Here is a 21,125-nt window from a genome sequence, read left to right as displayed (position 1 = left end):
TATTCCTGGAGGCAGACCCAGGTACTCTCACAATGTCAGTCAACAGATTGAGAGGTACCAAACCTAAGGCACCAAGAACAATGAGGGGTCGGACAACCTGGTACTTGGGATGCAAGGTGACATTTCGAAATTATTATTATTATTATTATTATTATTATTATTATTATTATTATTATTATTATGATATACCACAGGTATCCAGGTACTAGTATCTGCTCAAATGTTGTTTTATTTGTCCGCTAGAAGGTTTTTACACCTACCTAACATATCGGGTACCCATTCCCTGCCGGGTGAACAGAGGCACTTGCCCAGTGTGACACCACACGTTCTGACACTTGTGTTTCGGGTGTATGTACGTATTCGTGTTTCCACCATCGGCCGGGTGGGTTCTTGTGAGTGCACAGGGTGAAGGTACTGTACACTAGGGCCTGTTGACATCTTATGTTTAGTTAATTATATTTCATTCTGTTCATAAAACTGATAGTTTGTGTGAATGAACCCAACAATAATTTCTAAAATAATTGCTGAATTTACTTGTCTATCATAAAAAATAGCTGCCACATTGAAAGCGTTTGCATGTATCATTACACACGTTTATGAGCAGTAAGTAAATGGTATGCGGAAAAAACTATTAGGCTATGTTTTTCTGAATTTGTAGATTCTGCCTATCTAAAAATATAGAAAAGTGGAAGCAAAAATATTTCCTGAAAAGCACGTTTTATTTCCTCTGAAGTTAAATATATGTGTTCATCACGAAACCAAGACTGCTCACATGCCAACATATTCAGAAAACCTTTTGGAGAACGAAAAACTGCAGAAGTTGGCCTGACCAATGAAGAAATAATTTCATAACACTTCACCCTTCTATTGGTACAAACATCCAACATGTCTTTCCATTGCCCTCATGTTCATCGTGCTGATCTGTTGTATGGAAGCCGTTGTCGTTTGCTTGCATATTCCTGTTTACCATTTTATTGTTACCTTATTTAACTAATGTTGCAGATGTTCCAGAAGAAATGTCGTGAGACACAGAGTCTCTTGGCCAAAACATATACATTTCATTTCTTATGAACAGCTCTACCCGTAGTGTTGAAACAAAAGATTTTCCATTTTGAATATTGACAAGGTGAAGCCTACTTTTTGAATAAGCACTAACTTGTCCCTTTACTGGTACATTATCTGTATAGGCTCGACTGGCCTGGTGACATGAAAGCTGTCTGTGGATGGCAACACTACTTGAAATTGATTAACTCATTCTTCCCACATTATGCTATAAAACACATATAGCTGACCCCCATGACGTCAACGTGTTCAGAGTTGACCACTTCAATCTGATACTATCTTTGAACAGGCCGTTGTCATGGCGTCTTCGTCTAACGTGAATGTCATGAGGTTATTCGTGTTTGTTTCCAAAGCACCTAATTGTTTGTAGAAGTTGATACCGCTTGTGTTCCCTCGTTTGGCCATCCACTGCATATATCCACAACCCCAGGACAGGGCTAACTGCAAAGCAACAGTGAAAACGGTGGCAGCGAGGATGAAACACACAAATAGAGTCAGGCAGATAGGGGTAGATTACTGCATATATTTCATAGTAAACAAGTCACGCTGACACGACGACAGGAAACCAGCCTTGACCTACTAACGCGGCTGTGGTGAACAACTGTTAAAAGAGTCGCCGCGTGTTTAGCGAGCCGCGATTGCGTCCGACTACAATACATCTATTCTCTCATAGATTAGAATATTTTTAGCCTAGACTTTGGTTACACGAAATAAAAATATTTCATATTGTGCATGACTGGGTCTGACGTCTTGTCCTTTCATGATTATAATATACATTTATATACCTCAGGTATCCTGGGACTAGTATCTGCTTAAATGCGGTTTTATTTGTTCCCCGGCAAGTGGATCAGTTTGCATTCCAGTTATCATTCTCAACTCCCTGGGGAGTGTACAACATGAGCTGCCTTCGAGGGTTAGAGGGTTTTTTACACCCGCCTCACATGTCGGGTACAGAGGCACATTTGAACTAAATCACTTGCTCAGGGTGACACCACAAGTTTTGACACTTGTATTTCGGGTGGATGTAGTATTCCTGTTTCCACCATTTGGTCATCTACCCGTGGGTTATTTTGAGTGCACAGGGTGTATGTACTGTACACTAGGGGTATTGACAGCTCTGAAATGACATGTGAACATTGTTGGTCCCACGTCACTGGAAGGATACAATCTTAGCACCTGGCGCTTGCTAGCCTGGCGCTTTTGACGGCTTGCCCACTCCGCCCTTGTCTGTCGATGCTCCAACCAACATGTCTCTCGCTCATGCGTCTCTGACAGCTATAGTTTACCAACTGACCTCTTTACATAAGTACTTGTGTTATCTATCCACCTCACGTCACACGCTCTGTGTATCAGGTAAACAGGCCTAGCCATAGTTTAAGATAACGTACCGAGGATTCAATAAACACCCTACTGATGCGGAAAGTGACTCCATGTTGTTTAACGCGTCAGTTATAAATAGTCAGAAAATGTATCACAAAGGCATGTATATAATCAAAGAGCCTTGCCATCGTGTATGATGTACACTCAACGAAGCCCGACCAGTTGGCTATCACAACAATGAGTTATAATGGGGGCCTAATGTGACCCGAAATCCCCACAGCATCAGGCATATCTCAACCCTCACTTCAGTGTTCAAGCATGTGCATATCCTCACATTAGAACCCTGTAATGGTATTAAACCGTTGTCGTTTTGAAACAATTTAATTCATACAGTTAGCTTATTATGTATTAATATATTGCTAAATGCCATATGAAAGTTGCAGGATGCATGCAGCTGGAGTCAAGCCCGTCATACTCTGCACTGTTGGACGACGTTACCTTCATTGCAGAGGCCCACAGTGCTGATCCGACCCCCTTCCTTCTGAAGTCCCTTTCCACAAACAGGTCCTCCACGTACAGGAAGCGCCCAGTCAAGGTGGTGAAGGACCACATATACATCAGGTAGCCAGCAAGCCGGGATCTGCCTGGAAGAGGTGAAGTCAGACCTCATGGTCACGTAATGGGAGGGCGGAGAAAGGGCTTCCTACGTCCATTGAGGCTGTTAATTTTAGTTGTCACACAAAACAACAAACTAATCTAGGTACGAAAACTTGGTGATACTAAGCACAATTATGCTGGCATCTTCATTGTATGACAGTCAGTACTTGTGACTAAACATTCCATGTCATACACCATCATGCTGGCATCTGTATTGTATTACAGTCAATACTTGTGACTAAACATTCCATATCATACACCATCATGATGGGATCTTTATTGTATTACAGTCAAAACTTGTGACTAAACATTCAATGTCATCCACCATCATGCTGGCATCTTCATTGTATTACAGTCAGTACTTGTGACTAAACATTCCATGTCACATACACCATCATGATGGCATCTTTATTGTATTACATTCTCTAATTGTGACTAAACACCCCATGTCATACACCATCATGCTGGCATCATCATTGCATTACAGTCAGTACTTGTGACTAAACATCCCATGTCATGCACCCTCATGCTGGCATCTTCATTGTATTACAGTCAGTACTTGTGACTAAACATTCCATGTCATACACCATCATGCTGGCATCTTCATTGTATTACAGTCAGTACCTGTGACTAAACATCCCATGTCATGCACCCTCATGCTGGCATCTTCATTGTATTACAGTCAGTACTTGTGACTAAACACCCCATGTCATACACCATCATGCTGGCATCTTCATTGTATTACAGTCAGTACCTGTGACTAAACATCCCATGTCATACACCATCATGCTGGCATCTTCATTGTATTACAGTCAGTACTTGTGACTAAACATCAAACAATAGTTATCATTGTGAATAATTCTAAGAATACCACCTCTATCACATCAGTGCCATAAATTCCTGTTTATGCTGAGAACCACACTATAAATTTTTTATAAATTTTTAAACAGACGTCCACTACACTGCCAACATATCCATAGTTGTGAGGGAAACCCTATCCCTTGCCAGAGGCGCCACTGCGCATGCGCAAGGCGGGAATCTAGTCACTTCTTTCAACCCATACTCTCATCAACTAGATGCAGATATTTGGGGAGGTGGGAGGGATTAATTCCTGATGTGATAGAGGTGGTATTCTTAGAATTATTCACAATGATAACTATTGTTTGATAATTCTTGTGAATACCTCACCTCTATCACATCAGTGCCAGTATACACCAGAGGGACCGGCGGGTTCTGGTATCTAGCATCCCATAGATATTTGGCTAGTGAAGTGGTAAAACCAAGGATTATATGCCAAAAGGGGTCTTAAACGGATATGACTAATAGTCTACTTACAAGACTTAGACGTATAGAATTTTCAAGGCGTCATGTGAAGGGTATATGTATATTCCCTTGTGATACTTAGACTTTTTAGTGACGTCGTTTCCTGTGATGACGTCATCTGTGACGTCACTTCCGGCGGTGTCACTATTCTCCCGTATCACTAATGACGTGGTTTACCGTAATGCCCTTTTGGATAGTGATATTTAACGTATCTTAACGTTTCTCCGGTGTGATGACTCCTATGACGTCACTTCCGGTGGTAGTACATTAACCTTCCTATCATGTAGATTACCATATATCACTAAATCCTTCGATCTCTGATTTCAGTGTTGACATTTGCCCTGTTTTACTAACTCAATAGCGCAGTCCAGTAACAAAGTACAACTTACCCTGAGTTCCTGAGGTACTTCTGAAATCTTCACCACACCACACCACACCACACACCCCCCCCCCCCCCCCCCCCCCCCCTCTTTTTTCCCTTTCCTGGAAGAGGGAGGGAACAGGTTACTTTACTTGGTAACTATCACCTGGGCGGCCACCAAAGGCCTCAGAGTGTATAGTCCATTCAGATCGGTCTGTATGTCTCGTAAGTAAAAGTTTGAAAAAGTGTTGTGGGACTTCCACTGGCAGCTGGCCACGATTTGTTCGATGGATGCAGTATTCCATGTGGCTAGGCTTGTTGCCAGTGCTCTGATTTCGTGGGGTCTGCAGCTACCCCAAATCGGAGTGGAGATTTGTGCCGTTTTATAGCTATCTGTGATAACTGTTTTTAGCCATCCTGCTACAGTGCCCTTTGCGATGTCCTTTTCTGACGAGGGCTTGCAAGAGATAAATAGGAGTTTTCTCTGCTTTCTGTGGGGTTGAGTCGCTGTGATAAAATATCTCAAGGCTCTTATGGGGCAAAGCAATCTATCCGGGAAGTCCACACTTTTACTTAGAGCTGGTATTGTGTATTGCCGATGTCCGAGTGGGCCGAAGGTTGACGACTGGTTTTTGGCAATAAATTCAGGGAGCGATCTGAACGACACTGCCTTCCATTCTTTGGTATGGGTTACAGTGGAGATATCAAAAGCGTGTAGTTCTGACACGCGAGCCGCCGTAGCCATGGCTAAGAGAAAAGCAGTTTTCTTGGAGACTGATAGTAATGTCGCACTACTCATGGGTTCATACGGTGCTTTCATCAATGCCGACAATACTATAGATAGATCCCATTTAGGAAAAGTACGTGGTACTTTTATATCTTCCAGGGCAAAAGACTTCATAAGTCGATTTAGTACTGGATGGGTACCTATAGATAGGTCATCGGGTTGTAATACTGATGACAGGGCTGATCTATATCCTTCGATAGTGCCGTGTCGTAATTTCTTGTCGTTTCTGAGATGGATCAAGAATTCGGCTACTATAGGTATCGTTATATCTCCATGTAACTGTTTCCCTCTTCTCCATTCGACGAACTTGTCCCATCTGTTATTATATAAGGCAGATGAGGCTGGTCTCCATGAGCTAGCCACTCTTCGTGCAGCTGATTTAGAGTAACCGGCGGCTTGCATCTTATGCGAGATAATTTCCAAGCGTGAAGATGGAGGTTGTCGAGGCGGCCGTAAAATATGTCTTTGGTTGTCTCAATAGGTCGTGACGTACTGGGAGTTTCAGAGGTACTTCCAGTAGGAGTTGTAGAAGTCTCGGAAACCAAGCCCTTTTGGGCCAAGCCGGGGCTATGAGGATTATGACACAATCCGTTTCCTCTATTTTCTTCAGTACTCTGTCTAGGAGAGCCCATGGGGGAAATGCATAAGCAATCATTCCCTTCCATTCCATGGAGAGCACATCGACTTGGAGTGCTAGTGGGTCTGGTACTGGGCTGATGTAGACTGGTAGTTTGTTGTTGAGACATGTGGCGAATAGATCTATGTTTGGAGTGTCCCATATCTGGGTTATCCACTTGAACACCTCGGGATGTAGTGACCATTCTGTGGGTACTTTCTTGTTTTTCCGGGATAGGTAATCTGCTAGTATATTTAGCTTCCCCGGAATGTGTCTTACTTCGATCTTGCAACTCACTGAGTCTACCAAGGCATATAAACATGTAACCTCCTTCAGTAAAGGCTGAGACCTTGTGCCTCTGTAGGTTAAATCTTGGATAGATGTGAGCGGACATAGGCAAGACATCCACCAGCGTCTCGACTTGACGGCCTGATCGAGTGGGCTTTGTTATCATGTGCTCTACTCTTGCATATCTGTCCTCTGGGGGTGCTGCTATGCCCTTGTTGAGTAGAATCTTGCGCCTATGTAGGTGATGCCTGTGTGGGTACTAGCTCTGTTTTAGAGGGTGAACCAGGAAACCTAAGAGTGTTATTAGTGAGGCACACTGTGTTTAAACTAATTGCGCTTGTCCTGATCGGCCAATAGGAAATCGTCTATATACGAGAAGCCTTATGAGCTTATATGGGCGCAAACCGATGATGGAATTGGTGATCCTGGTGAATAACCATGGGGCTAAGGATGTGCCGAATGGTAGTACCCTGAACTGGTATCTCTGACCGTTGACTGCAAAGCGTAGGTACCTGGAATACTGGGGAGTAGAACCCGTGAGTGGTCTCTGACTCTTTTAAGATGCTGATAGCCCCTTGCTGAACTTGGGTAATCTTGGGTCGATGTCTGTGAGACCGGATAGTTCGACTGGATTCGATGTGGTCGTATCTTTGATCTTCTGTAATTTTAAATCGTTGTCAATTGGGCAAGCGATGTCGGTAGGGTCTGAAGGCATTTCCGGTGGTATCCCCTTCGGGGACTGCTTCTGCTTCCTCCTCTGCGAAGTGGGATGATCATCTTTAGCAGGAACTGTGCTTCTTGACGTTAGTCCGGTTGCTGATTGAAGATCTTCCTGCATCTTCAGTATGTGTTCCAGTGAGATGTGGATGAATCCGGTCTGCTGTAGTGTCATTTCCGTGGGGTGTCTAAGTGTAGGCCTACGTTCTGATTGTTCGGGGTATGACGTTAGTAGAAAAGTTCAACGATGCTCGGCTGTTGTGCGCAGGGGCAACTTACGTAATCACTCTTATTAATGGTAGGCATACCCAGTCTAACATTAAGTGCCGAATGTAGCATTTAATGAATATTCGATTCTTGATGACGTCATCAATATATGACGAAGAGGGAAGGGTAAGGAATTCTAGAATCAACTGACCGGTACCTCCTACCCGTCACGTTCTAACAAGGACATCTTGGTATTTTGTCCTTGTATCTGTTTTTAAAAAGGCGGGCATTAGATTTATAGAGTTCTGCAATGATATGATAATGGCATAATTATTTGGTCTATAATTAACCTCCGTAGTAGAATCCCCACTGTATAAAAAACAGTATTAGCAATAGATCCGCAACCCCTACTCGGGCTGTGCTGAGACTGGGTCATATGGCTGAGGGTAGCGTAATCCCGGTCGTCTGATCTACGGCTGGCCGTGCGGGAATCACGTGTTCTATAACTGTGTGATAGTGACGTAACATCTCCCTCGCTTCTCCGCCCGTGTAACTGGACTGTGTGGCAGTATGAGATGGCGCATGCTTGGGAATTCTATCCTGATTAACACGAGCTTTGTCAGTTCGTCTATCTTATGGCTAGAGGGAGAATGGTGTGTATTTCTGAGCATACTGCGATGCAATGTCCGTGATTCACGATCTGCCCTATGGTGTACGTGGTAGGGAGGTAATCTATCTCTTTTATGTTCTCCTGTGTCCTCATAATAATCAGATACAGCGTAGGCTTGCATTGTCTGCTGTATGAGGAAGTACTGCCATATTCAGCCTTATATCTCACTTAATCTCGTGCTTATCAATCCCCGTTTGGTCATGCCGGGTTTGTGCAATCAATTCTTTTAGAGTTTATTCCTGAGCCCTTGATTGCGTGCGCTTTTATCAATTATTACAACATTGAGTTGGTTAATTTCTCCGAATCCCTTTAGTTAAAAACCTGTGAGGTACATCTGCTCCTCAACTTTATTGGGAGATCCTTAGGTCTCTTGAATCTCGTGATCGACCCCTGTTGGCCAAGCCCGGGTTGTGCGACAGATTCTTTTGGATATGAGATTTCCGGAGACATTGATTGCATGCGCTTTTATCAATCTGATCGACCCCTGTATGACCAAGCCGGGGTTGTGCGACAGATTCTTTAAGATATGAGATTTTCTGAGACATTGATTGCATGCGCTTTTATCAATCTGATCGACCCCTGTATGGCCAAGCCGGGTCATAGATTGCATGCGTGTGTCAATCATAACAGACATTGAATTTGTTATTCTTTCCGTGAACTCATTTAAGTTAAAGGGGGAACGTGGCAGAGGGTGAAAATCGTTAGTTTCTGTCCAAACTCGATTATCGACCGTACCAGACGTTGCCGGATGCAAGCTAGAGGCACTTTCTGTTTGACCGGTAACATGCATCTGCTCCTCAACATTATTGGGAGAGTGGGATGAGCGACGGGGTCTCTTCTCCTCATAAGGTGAGACGGCGCCCTCGCGCGACACTCGCGCTTTTACGCTTTATACACCATTACAGACATTGAATTCCGAACTCAATTAAGTTAAAAGGGGGAACGCGGCAGAGGGTGAAGATCGTTAGTTTCTGTCCAAAATCGATGATCGACCGTACCAGACGTTGCCGGATGCAAGTTAGAGGCACTTTCTTTTTGACCGGTAAAATGCATCTGCTCCTCAACTTTTGGGAGAGTGGGATGAGCGACGGGGTCTCTTCTCCTCATAAGGTGAGACGGCGCCCTCGCGCGACACTCGCTTGTAACCCACGTGATTAATATGGCCACCAAGAGCTTAATCACTTGTTTTTACTTGATGCGCTAGTAATCTTTGTAATCAGGATTGTTGATACATGCCTTGTAGAGCTTGTCAATTTTCTCCTTTGACAGAGGCTCGCAATAGCTGCACCTTGACTTTTGTGTGCAGTTGCTTGCATGATAGACATCTAGGGTGAGGGTCACCAGGTATCTGGTGTTGCCCACAGCCTGAACAGACGGGTGTCTGTCCTTGAGATGAAAATCTCATCCCCCAAAACGTTTCTAACTAATTACTTACTAGAACTTCCGATCTTCTTATACCCCCGTTCTCTGCTTGTAGACTGCTCACTGCTTGTAGCCTATGAAGCTTGAGAAGATCTAATGTGTTTTGTAAGTGTGGAACTCAATCACGTGTACGGATGTGCAACAAAGTATTTTCCTTGTTGTCATCTCGACACACAGGAAAGAAGTGACTAGATTCCCGCCTTGCGCATGCGCAGTGGCGCCTCTGGCAAGGGATAGGGTTTCCCTCACAACTATGGATATGTTGGCAGTGTTGTGGACGTCTGTTGAAAATTTATAAAGAATTTATAGTGTGGTTCTCAGCATAAACAGGAATTTATGGCACTGATGTGATAGAGGTGAGGTATTCACAAGAATTATCCCATGTCATACACCATCATGCTGGCATCTTCATTGTATTATAGTCAGTACTCGTGACTAAACACCCCATGTCATACACCATCATGCTGGCATCTTCATTGTATTACAGTCAGTACTTGTGACTAAACATTCCATGTGCTTGGGATATAACGTTAGTGCTTTGCTTCACTTGATACTGATGGGTGCAGTGAGTTGGGGAATACTTGTGCATATATGTCGCATATAGAAACACTAGCGTTTAGAACACGGGACTACAGTCGACACATTACACGTCCGTTAACACGGTGTTCTGTAGAACACATCAGTGAATCAAGGTTGGCTTGACGTGACTCACCTGTTGATTGTGTCTCTTCTGCCACGAAACAATCGAACACCTTCTTCTCTCCAAAGCCATCTCTTTTCAAAGCTGGAATGATTTCAGCCAGTGAGTTTTAACAGTCCCCCTACATGCAGTCAGTTGAAGCATTTATCAACATCCTATACCAGAACTCAACACCACCAATATGTCGTCAGTAGAATATAACATCTATTTCCTTGCAGAACAGCTTCTGCTGAAGCTCCTCTCCTGGAGAAAAGATATTGCTACTATTATATGATGGATTAATGTCGCATCAATCACCATGGTAACAGCATCTAAAACTGAGAAGTCCAGTTTATCCTCGGATTCCCTGCTACAGTTGCAGGGATAACTTCATCAAAACATTTGAAGGGCAATACAGTAAACTACGGTTATAACGAACTAAAAGGGACCACTAGTTTTAGTTCGTTATAACCGTAATCCTTTTTAAACATATATACAGCATATATATACTGCGAATGGCTGGGACCAAAAAACCAGTTCGTTATATCCGCCAGTTCGTTATAAGCGTATTCGTTATAAACGTAGTTTACTGTATATTTGAAATGGTCTCACATACCATGACTGCACACCAACCACTGGTGTCCGTGCCCCAGACTAGACTATTTACAGGTTGCTGTCATACAGCTGCACATTTGTTGACTGCACACCAACCACTGGTGTCCGTGCCCCAGACTAGACTATTTACAGGTTGCTGTCATACAGCTGCACATTTGTTGACTGCACACCAACCACTTGTGTCAGTGCCCCAGACTAGACTATTTACAGGTTGCTGTCATACAGCTGCACATTTGTTGACTGCACATCAACCACTGGTGTCTGTGCTACTACTACTACTACTGCTGCTGCTCCCACTTCTACTGCTGCTACTACTACAACTACTGGTGCTACTGCTGCTACTACTACTACTACTACTACTACTACTACTACTACTACTACTACTACTACTACTACTGCTGCTGCTGCTCCCACTTCTACTGCTGCTACTACTACAACTACTGGTGCTGCTGCTGCTACTACAAGAACTACTACTACTGCTGCTGCTAATGCTGCTGCTACTACAACTACTACTGCTGTTGCAGCTAGTACTACAGGCTGCTGCTCCCACTTCTACTACTGCTACTACTACAACTACTACTGCTGCTGCTACTACTAAAACTACTACTACTACTGCTACTACAACTACTCCTGCTGTTGCAACTGGTACTACAGACATTTTCTGCTGAGAACGTTGGAGGCAGAATGTTCGTAGTTTTCTACTGAGAAACAAAGTTCACTTACTCTTGACATTGGTATTCAAGAGATGAGGGTTGCCTTCGTGTGTGGCAAAACCCTGTAAACACACATACGGACAACCCTTAACATGGACTACAAAAGGACTGCAGGTTAAAAATTAGGAGATGTGTTTTTTACACGTCACGTGACAAGAGAAGGATTAAACATAAATTAAAATGACAGGTAGTGGTATATGCTTTCCATATCATACGACAAACAGAGTGCTGGTGACCTGTACTACCCCGGAAAGTGCACTGAGAGTCTGGGATACTTCATAGACAAACATAGAGTGCTGGTGACCTGTTCTACCCCGGAATGTGCAATGAGAGTCTGCGACACTTCATAGACAAACATAGAGTGCTGGTGACCTGTTCTACCAAAATGTGCAATGAGAGTCTGGGATACTTCATAGACAAACATAGAATGCTGGTGACCTGTTCTACCCCGGAATATGCACTGAGAGTCTGCGACACTTCATAGACAAACACAGAGTGATGTGACCCGTTCTACCCCGGAATGTGCAATGACAGTCTGGGATACTTCATAGACAAACATAGAGTGTTTGAGGCCTGTTTTACCCCGGAATGTGCACTGAGAGTCTGGGATACTTCATAGACAAACACAGAGTGCTGGTGACCTGTTCTACCCCGGAATGTCCACTGAGAGTCTGGGACACTGCATGGACAAATATCGAGTGTTGGGTGCATGTTCCAAGCCGGAATGTCCACTGAGAGTCTGGGATACGTCATAGACAAACACAGAGTGCTGGTGACCTGTTCTACCCCGGAATGTCCACTGAGAGTCTGGGATACTTCATAGACAAACATAGAGTGCTGGTGACCTGTTCTACCCCGGAATGTGCAATGAGAGTCTGGGATACTTCATAGACAAACATAGAGTGCTGGTGACCTGTTCTACCCCGGAATGTGCAATGAGAGTCTGCGACACTTCATAGACAAACACAGAGTGCTGGTGACCAGTTCTACCAAAATGTGCAATGAGAGTCTGGGATACCTCATAGACAAACATAGAGTGCTGGTGACCTGTTCTACCCCGGAATGTGCACTGAGAGTCTGCGACACTTCATAGACAAACACAGAGTGATGTGACCCGTTCTACCCCGGAATGTGCACTGAGAGTCTGGGATACTTCATAGACAAACATAGAGTGTTTGAGGCCTGTTTTACCCCGGAATGTGCACTGAGAGTCTGGGATACTTCATAGACAAACACAGAGTTATGTGACCTGTTCTACTCCGGAATGTCCACTGAGAGTCTGGGACACTGCATGGACAAATATCGAGTGTTGGGTGCATGTTCCAAGCCGGAATGTCCACTGAGAGTCTGGGATACGTCATAGACAAACACAGAGTGCTGGTGACCTGTTCTACCCCGGAATGTCCACTGAGAGTCTGGGATACTTCATAGACAAACATAGAGTGCTGGTGACCTGTTCTACCCCGGAATGTGCAATGAGAGTCTGGGATACTTCATAGACAAACATAGAGTGCTGGTGACCAGTTCTACCCCGGAATGTGCAATGAGAGTCTGGAATACTTCATAGACAAACATAGAGTGCTGGTTACCTGTTCTACCCCGGAATGTGCACTGAGAGTCTGCGACACTTCATAGACAAACACAGAGTGATGTGACCCGTTCTACCCCGGAATGTGCAATGAGAGTCTGGGATACTTCATAGACAAACATAGAGTGTTGGAGGCCTGTTTTACCCCGGAATGTGCACTGAGAGTCTGGGACACTGCATGGACAAATATCGAGTGTTGGGTGCATGCTCCAAGCCGGAGTCCACTGAGATTCTGGGATACTTCATAGACAAACATAGAGTTATGTGACCTGTTCTACTCCGGAATGTCCACTGAGAGTCTGGGACACTGCATGGACAAATATCGAGTGTTGGGTGCATGTTCCAAGCCGGAATGTCCATTGAGAGTCTGGGATACTTCATAGACAAACATAGAGTGCTGGTGACCTGTTCTACCCCGGAATGTCCACTGAGAGTCTGGGACACTTAGTACGAACAGGATATGGAGTGATGTGTCTTGTTCTATCCAGGGATGATGGGTGCTCTTTCTTAATTTAGGTTTTGAGTCGAAAATAACCCCAAATGTACAAGATGAAATGTACTCGTCAATTCAATATCGAACCACCTGAGTGCTGATCTTCATCGGTAACTTTGTACAGTATTTGTTATATGACAACCCAACTTGTTAATACATGTATTGATAGAAACGCATTCCCGATTGGAGAACCGGTAAACTGAACGATGCACATCGTTTAGCATGTTTGCTACTGATAAACAATATGGTGTAGTGAAACCAGATTTGGAATTGCGGTTGGACATGAGGTGTATCAGAACTTGTTTCTTGTGTTGTTTAACGCCGCTCTACCTATCTCCCCATGTGTGCCTATCTGCCCATGCTTACCGCTGTCTACCTATGTATGCCTGTGTCTACCTATGTATGCCTATGTCTACCTATGTATGCTACATGTATGCCTGTGTCTATCTATGTATGCCTGTGTCTACCTATGTATGCCAATGTCTACCTATGTGTGCCTGTATCTACCTATGTATGCATGTGTCTACCTATGTATGCCTCTGTCTACCTATGTATGCCTGTGTCTACCTATGTATGCCTGTGTCTATCTATGTATGCCTGTATCTACCTATGTATGCCTGTGTCTACCTATGTATGCCTATGGCGACCTATCTATGCCTGTGTCTACCTATGTATCCCTGTGTCTACCTATGTATGCCTCTGTCTACCTATGTGTGCCTGTATCTTCCTATGTATGCCTGTGTCAGCCTATGAATGCCTTTGTCTATCCATGTATGCCTATGTCTACCTATGTATGCTACATGTATGCCTGTGTCTACCTATGTATGCCTTTGTCTACCTATGTAAGCCTGTGTCTATCTATGTATGCCTGTGTCTACATATGTGTGCCAATGTCTACCTATGTGTGCCTGTATCTACCTATGTATGCATGTGTCTACCTATGTATGCTACATGTATGCCTGTGTCTATCTATGTATGCCTGTGTCTACCTATGTATGCCAATGTCTACCTATGTGTGCCTGTATCTACCTATGTATGCATGTGTCTACCTATGTATGCCTCTGTCTACCTATGTATGCCTGTGTCTACCTATGTATGCCTGTGTCTATCTATGTATGCCTGTATCTACCTATGTATGCCTGTGTCTACCTATGTATGCCTATGTCTACCTATGTATGCCTGTATCTACCTATGTATGCCTGTGTCTACCTATGTATGCCTATGGCGACCTATCTATGCCTGTGTCTACCTATGTATGCCTGTGTCTACCTATGTATGCCTATGTCTACCTATGTATGCCTGTGTCTACCTATCTATGCCTGTGTCTACCTATGTATGCCTGTGTCAGCCTATGTATGCCTGTGTCTACCTATGTGTGTCCATGTCTACCTATGTATGCCTGTGTCAGCCTATGAATGCCTTTGTCTATCCATGTATGCCTATGTCTACCTATGTATGCTACATGTATGCCTGTGTCTACCTATGTATGCCTTTGTCTACCTATGTAAGCCTGTGTCTATCTATGTATGCCTGTGTCTACCTATGTGTGCCAATGTCTACCTATGTGTGCCTGTATCTACCTATGTATGCATGTGTCTACCTATTTTTGCCTGTGTCTACCTATGTATGCCTGTGTCTACCTATGTATGCCTTTGTCTATCTATGTGTGCCTGTGTCTACCTATGTGTGCCGGTGTCTACCTATGTATGCCTGTGTCAGCCTATGTATGCCTATGTCTACCTATGTATGCCTGTATCTACCTATGTATGCCTCTGTCTACCTATATATGCCTGTGTCAGCCTATGTATGCCTGTGTCTACCTATGTATGCCTGTGTCAGCCTATGTATGCATGTGTCTACCTATGTGTGCCTATGTCTACCGATGTATGCCTATGTCTACCTATGTGTGCCTGTATCTACCTATGTATGCCTGTGTCTACCTATGTATGCCTGTGTCTATCTTTGTATGCCTATGTCTACCTATGTATGCCTGTGTCTACCTATGTATGCCTGTGTCTACCTATTTATGCCTGTATCTACCTATGTATGCCTTTATCTACCTATGTATGCCTTTATCTACCTATGTATGCCTGTGTCTACCTATGTATGCCTATGTCTACCTATGTATGCCTATGTCTACCTATCTATGCCTGTATCTACCTATGTATGCCTGTGTCTACCTATGTATGCCTATGTCAGCCTATGCATGCCTGTGTCAGCCTATGTATGCCTCTGTCTATCTGTGTGTGCCTGTGTCTATCTATGTATGCATGTGTCTACCTATGTATGCCTATGTCTACCTATGTATGCCTGTGTCTACCTATGTATGCCTGTGTCTACCTATGTATGCCTGTGTCAGCCTATGTATGCCTATGTCAGCCTATGCATGCCTGTGTCAGCCTATGTATGCCTGTGTCTACCTATGTGTGCCTGTGTCTACCTATGTGTGCCTGTGTCTACCTATGTATGCCTATGTCTACCTATGTATGCCTGTGTCTACCTATCTATGCCTGTGTCTACCTATGTATGCCTGTGTCAGCCTATGTATGCCTGTGTCTACCTATGTGTGTCCATGTCTACCTATGTATGCCTATGTCTACCTATGTGTGCCTGTGTCTATCTTTGTATGCCTATGTCTACCTATGTACGCCTGTGTCTACCTATGTATGCCTATGTCTACCTATGTATGCCTGTATCTACCTATGTATGCCTGTGTCTACCTATGTATGCCTATGTCTATCTTTGTATGCCTATGTCTACCTATGTACGCCTGTGTCTACCTATGTATGCCTGTGTCTACCTATGTATGCCTGTGTCTACCTATGTATGCCTATGTCTACCTATGTATGCCTGTGTCTACCTATGTATGCCTGTGTCTACCTATGTATGCCTATGTCTACCTATGTATGCCTATGTCTACCTATGTATGCCTGTATCTACCTATGTATGCCTGTGTCTACCTATGTATGCCTATGTCTACCTATGTATGCCTGTGTTTACCTATGTATGCCTGTGTCTACCTATGTATGCCTGTGTCAGCCTATGTATGCATGTGTCTACCTATGTGTGCCTGTGTCTACCTATGTATGCCTCTGTCTACCTATGTATGCCTGTGTCTACCTATGTGTGCCTGTATCTACCTATGTATGCCTTTGTCAGCCTATGTATGCCTGTATCTACCTATGTATGCCTGTATCTACCTATGTATGCCTATGTCTACCTATGTGTACCTGTATCTACCTATGTGTGCCTGTATCTACCTATGTATGCCTGTATCTACCTATATATGCCTATGTCTACCTATGTATGCCTGTGTTTACCTATGTAGGCATGTGTCTACCTATGTGTGCCTGTATCTACCTATGTGTGCCTGTATCTACCTATGTATGCCTATGTCTACCTATGTGTACCTGTATCTACCTATGTGTGCCTGTATCTACCTATGTATGCCTGTATCTACCTATGTATGCCTATGTCTACCTATGTATGCCTGTGTTTACCTATGTAGGCATGTGTCTACCTATGTGTGCCTGTATCTACCTATGTGTGCCTGTATCTACCTATGTATGCCTGTATCTACCTATGTATGCCAATGTCTACCTATATGTGCATGTATCTACCTATGTATGCCTGTATCTACCTATGTATGCCTATGTCTACCTATGTATGCCTGTGTTTACCTATGTAGGCATGTGTCTACCTATGTATGCCTATGTCTACCTATGTATGCCTCTGGCTACCTATGTATGCCTCTGTCTACCTATGTGTGCCTGTATCTATATATGTATGCCTCTGTCTACCTATGTGTGCCTGTATCTATATGTGTATACCTGTATCTACCTATGTATGCCTCTGTCTACCTATGTATGCCTCTGTCTACCTATGTATGCCTGTATCTATCTATGTATGCCTGTGTCTACCTATGTGTGCCTGTGTCTACCTATGTGTGCCTGTGTCTACCTATGTATGCCTATGTCTACCTATGTATGCCTGTATCTACCTATGTGTGCCTGTATCTACCTATGTATGCCTCTGTCTACCTATGTGTGCCTGTATCTACCTATGTATGCCGGTATTTACCTATGTATGCCTGTATCTACCTATGTATGCCTGTATCTACCTATATATGCCTCTGTCTACCTATGTATGCCTGTTTCAGGCTATGTATGCCTGTGTCTACCTATGTATGCCTGTGTCTACCTATGTATGCCTGTGTCTACCTATGCATGCCTGTGTCTACCTATGTATGCCTGTTTCTGCCTATGTATGCCTGTGTCTACCTAGGTATGCCTGTCTCTACCTATAGCTCAGCTTGTTTCGCTCACCTGCATCAACCGTACTATCTCATCACAGTCGTCCTCGCGAGCTTCTCTCACTGAAAAGTCGGCCATTCTTAAGCTGTGTTATCACATTGTGATCACTCGTTTCCGTGACCTACGAAAGACAGGGTTATCCAGGTCGGTGTTCCAGTATCAGACGAGAAAAGACATCCCACGAGTGTCAGTCAACAGAGTCACCTGCGTGCGTGCGTCCGTGCGTGCGTAAGGGTAGAATAGGTCTTCAGCAACCCATGCTTGTCGGACGATGCGACAAGCGGGAACGGGTGGTCAGGCTCCCTGACTTGGTCGATGCATGTCATCGTATCCCAATTGCGTTGATCGATGCTCATGATGTCAATCTCTGGATGGTCTGGTCAAGACTCGATTATTTACAGACCGCCGTCATATACGAGCCGTTGCTGTAATATTGCTGAGTGCGGCGTTAAAGAACATGCAACCATCTAGTGTGTGGGTAATTGTACAGGTCAGTGTGTGTGGATATGTGTACAGGTCAGTGTGTGTAGATATGTGTACAGGTCAATGTGTGTGGATATCTGTACACGTCAGTGTGAGTGGATATGTGTACAGGTCAGTGTGTGTGGATATGTGTACAGGTCAGTGTGTGTGGATATGTGTACAGGTCAGTGTGTGTGGATATGTGTGCAGGTCAATGTGTGTGGATATGTGTACAGGTCAGTGTATGTAGATATGTGTACAGGTCAGTGTGTGTGGATATGTGTACAGGTCAGTGTGTGTGGATATGTGTACAGGTCAGTGTGTGTGGATGTGTGTACAGGTCAGTGTGTGTGGATATGTGTACAGGACAGTGTGTGTGGATATGTGTACAGGTCACTGTGTGTGGATATGTGTACCCCTGGGTTAGATGTGTTATGGATATACTAGACACCATTGGATTACCTTATGTATTTAACAATCCGTCAATTTGCACAACAAAGTGGCTAGTGTCAGAAGAAAAGCAAATACTTAAAGATAATCTTTTTCAGAAATGGAGAAGTGACGTTAATTCTAGTTCTAAAGGATTATATTATAAATATTTAAAGGACACTCCGGTTCTCGATAAATATCTTCTATTGCCAAAACGAAAACCAATTCCAATACTACGATTTCGAAGCTGTAATCATAATTTACCTAATGAGACTGGTCGATGGAAAAAAATCCAAAGGAAAATAGAACCTGTAAATTATGTAATTCTCTATCTATTGCTGATGAATTTCGCTACTATTTCAGATGTAATATTTTTAAAAGAGAGAGGCAAACATTTTGATCATCATACTATACTGAATGGCCAAATATTATAAAATTTGTAAAATTCTTATCAACAAAAAACACACAGGATCTAAAGAATTTATCGAGATTTATTGTACAAATGTCCATTAGTATTAAAAATGCTAGGTAATCACATGTTGTTATTAACTGCCATCTTGTCTGCTATTTGTACATATACATACTTATTTATTTAATATGCTCTTGTACCACTTTTTGTGTTTTTTGAGAATAAACTTATTCTGATTCAGTGAAAGGTAGTATACTGACCAGCAAAAGAAACTACACTATGTGGTATCATACCATGTCAGAGATCTGATTGGTACACGTGATCTTGATAAAATACTTTAACATACCTCCATGTCAGAATGATGAGATCTGATTGGTCTACGTGATCTTGATAAAATAGTATGTTTCCAGCCTTGGAGGGAAATTAATTTCTGAGAGGCAGAATAAATCCCTTATACCCCGACATCGAAGCTTTTTCCGAATCAATGAAAGTCTCTGGGTCCCAGTGGTGGATCCATGTTTCATTACCTGTCACCAGACGAGAAAGAAATCCAGTTTCATCAGCAGTATAGAGATCAGGATGTCTCGACAACTTTCAGTTCTCAGATGGCGATCTTGAGCGCTGAGGTTTCTAGGTACCCATCTTGCAGATACCTTAAACATACCAAGATGCTCATGAATAATGGTTTCAACAGTCCCAACTGATATTTGGAATTCCCTAGAAAGTTCAGATACTTTCACTCGTCGGTCGGACAAAATCCTTTCCTTTCTATAGCAGCAATGGTTTCCGGTTGGGTGGCATCTGAAGGCCTGCCTGACCTTGGGTCATCGTCTATGGACTCCCTACCCCTTTTAAACTGTAGAGACCAACGGCAAACTGTGGAATAGTCAGGAGCATCCTTACCCATCACTTTACACATGCGATCATGGATTTCTTTTGCTTTGCATCCCTCCTTGGTAAAGAACTTTATTACAGCACGTTGTTCATGTTTGAGAGAATCCATGATTGTGACCACCCTTAGGCCAATGAGGCCATCACATCTAACTTATTTTGTGTCTGGAACTTGTTATGACTAGTGTCACACCTGCCACAAGCTGACATTGTTTGTGAAAACACAAATGCCCAAGTTGCAAAACTTATTGAACACCCCTCGTATCTCGACGTCTAATGAATTCACCAAACGTCGCCAATGGCGGACACGAACGCTATCGACTGTGACTATATGGATTCGTTTAATGCAGAGGAATTTTAATTTCAATCATATTGTGTTTCACAGTGGTGACTGTATATACACACTATACCCCATGTCCTTGTTGTCCTGGGTCCTGTCTTGTTGCTGCCAGTGCATTATAACTCTGTATCTCCATGTCCTTGTTGTCCTGGGTCTTCTGTTGTCGCTACCAGTGCATTATAACCTCTTTCTCATTTCATAATCACAAACGTTACATTTGAAATATCTTCTTGTCCTTTGTTTAGTCACGTCTAAGGTTGATATAGTTTATGTTTCTCGTCAGTGTAAAACATTCCACGTGGTGAAACTATGTGCTTGTTAAAGATGTTACCAAAGCTGACACAAAGCCTCCTCATTGCACTTGTATGAAATATTTCTTTCCACACCTTCTGTCGTGGTAAAAGAAACAAGGATGATACAAATTTATATGAGTGCTGAGTTATACAGATGGATGTTTGTGAGGTCGGTATTTCTCTACACCATTCACTAGCTTCACGGACAATGGATCCCTAACCGTTCTCTGCCGATCAGTGAATGTTATCAGAATATACACTTGTACGTCACCAAGCATTACTATCAACTTTGAGGGAAACTAATACATAATTATATGTATTCATTGGTGCAACGAACAGTGTCGTGTTATTACATTCGGCCGGGATATCAACATATGGTGTATAGCATACCCCATGTATGGATCACGACGCTACCCTAACTAGATTTTTTTGTACAGCTAACACATTATGTGTTCACAGCATGTCTACCC

General features: G+C 43.4%; 1 protein-coding gene across 2 annotated transcripts in view; it reads right to left on the bottom strand.

The window, feature by feature from the left end:
• Nucleotides 1–692: 692 nt before the first annotated feature.
• The window catches only part of LOC124124060 (thialysine N-epsilon-acetyltransferase-like), a 62,533-nt gene continuing 42,100 nt past the window's right edge, over nucleotides 693–21,125 (bottom strand). The window contains exons 3-5 of one of the 2 annotated variants that reach the window (XM_046487182.2): nucleotides 10,143–10,214; nucleotides 2,881–3,026; nucleotides 693–1,503 (exon numbers count right to left, since the gene is read on the bottom strand). In XM_046487182.2, the coding sequence (XP_046343138.2) occupies nucleotides 1,327–1,503; nucleotides 2,881–3,026; nucleotides 10,143–10,214 (395 nt within the window). In that variant the 3' untranslated portion in view covers nucleotides 693–1,326. Of the gene's footprint in view, nucleotides 1,504–2,880; nucleotides 3,027–10,142; nucleotides 10,215–11,447; nucleotides 11,613–21,125 lie in introns of those variants that run through there. The other variant, XR_007219568.1, reaches the window with a different exon arrangement.

The sequence above is a fragment of the Haliotis rufescens genome, unplaced genomic scaffold, assembly GCF_023055435.1.
Source record: "Haliotis rufescens isolate VD_foot unplaced genomic scaffold, xgHalRufe1.0.p SCAF_9, whole genome shotgun sequence".
Lineage (NCBI taxonomy): Eukaryota > Metazoa > Mollusca > Gastropoda > Lepetellida > Haliotidae > Haliotis > Haliotis rufescens.
Note: the sequence above shows the minus strand (reverse complement) of the source record. Positions and strands in the feature narration are given on the sequence as shown.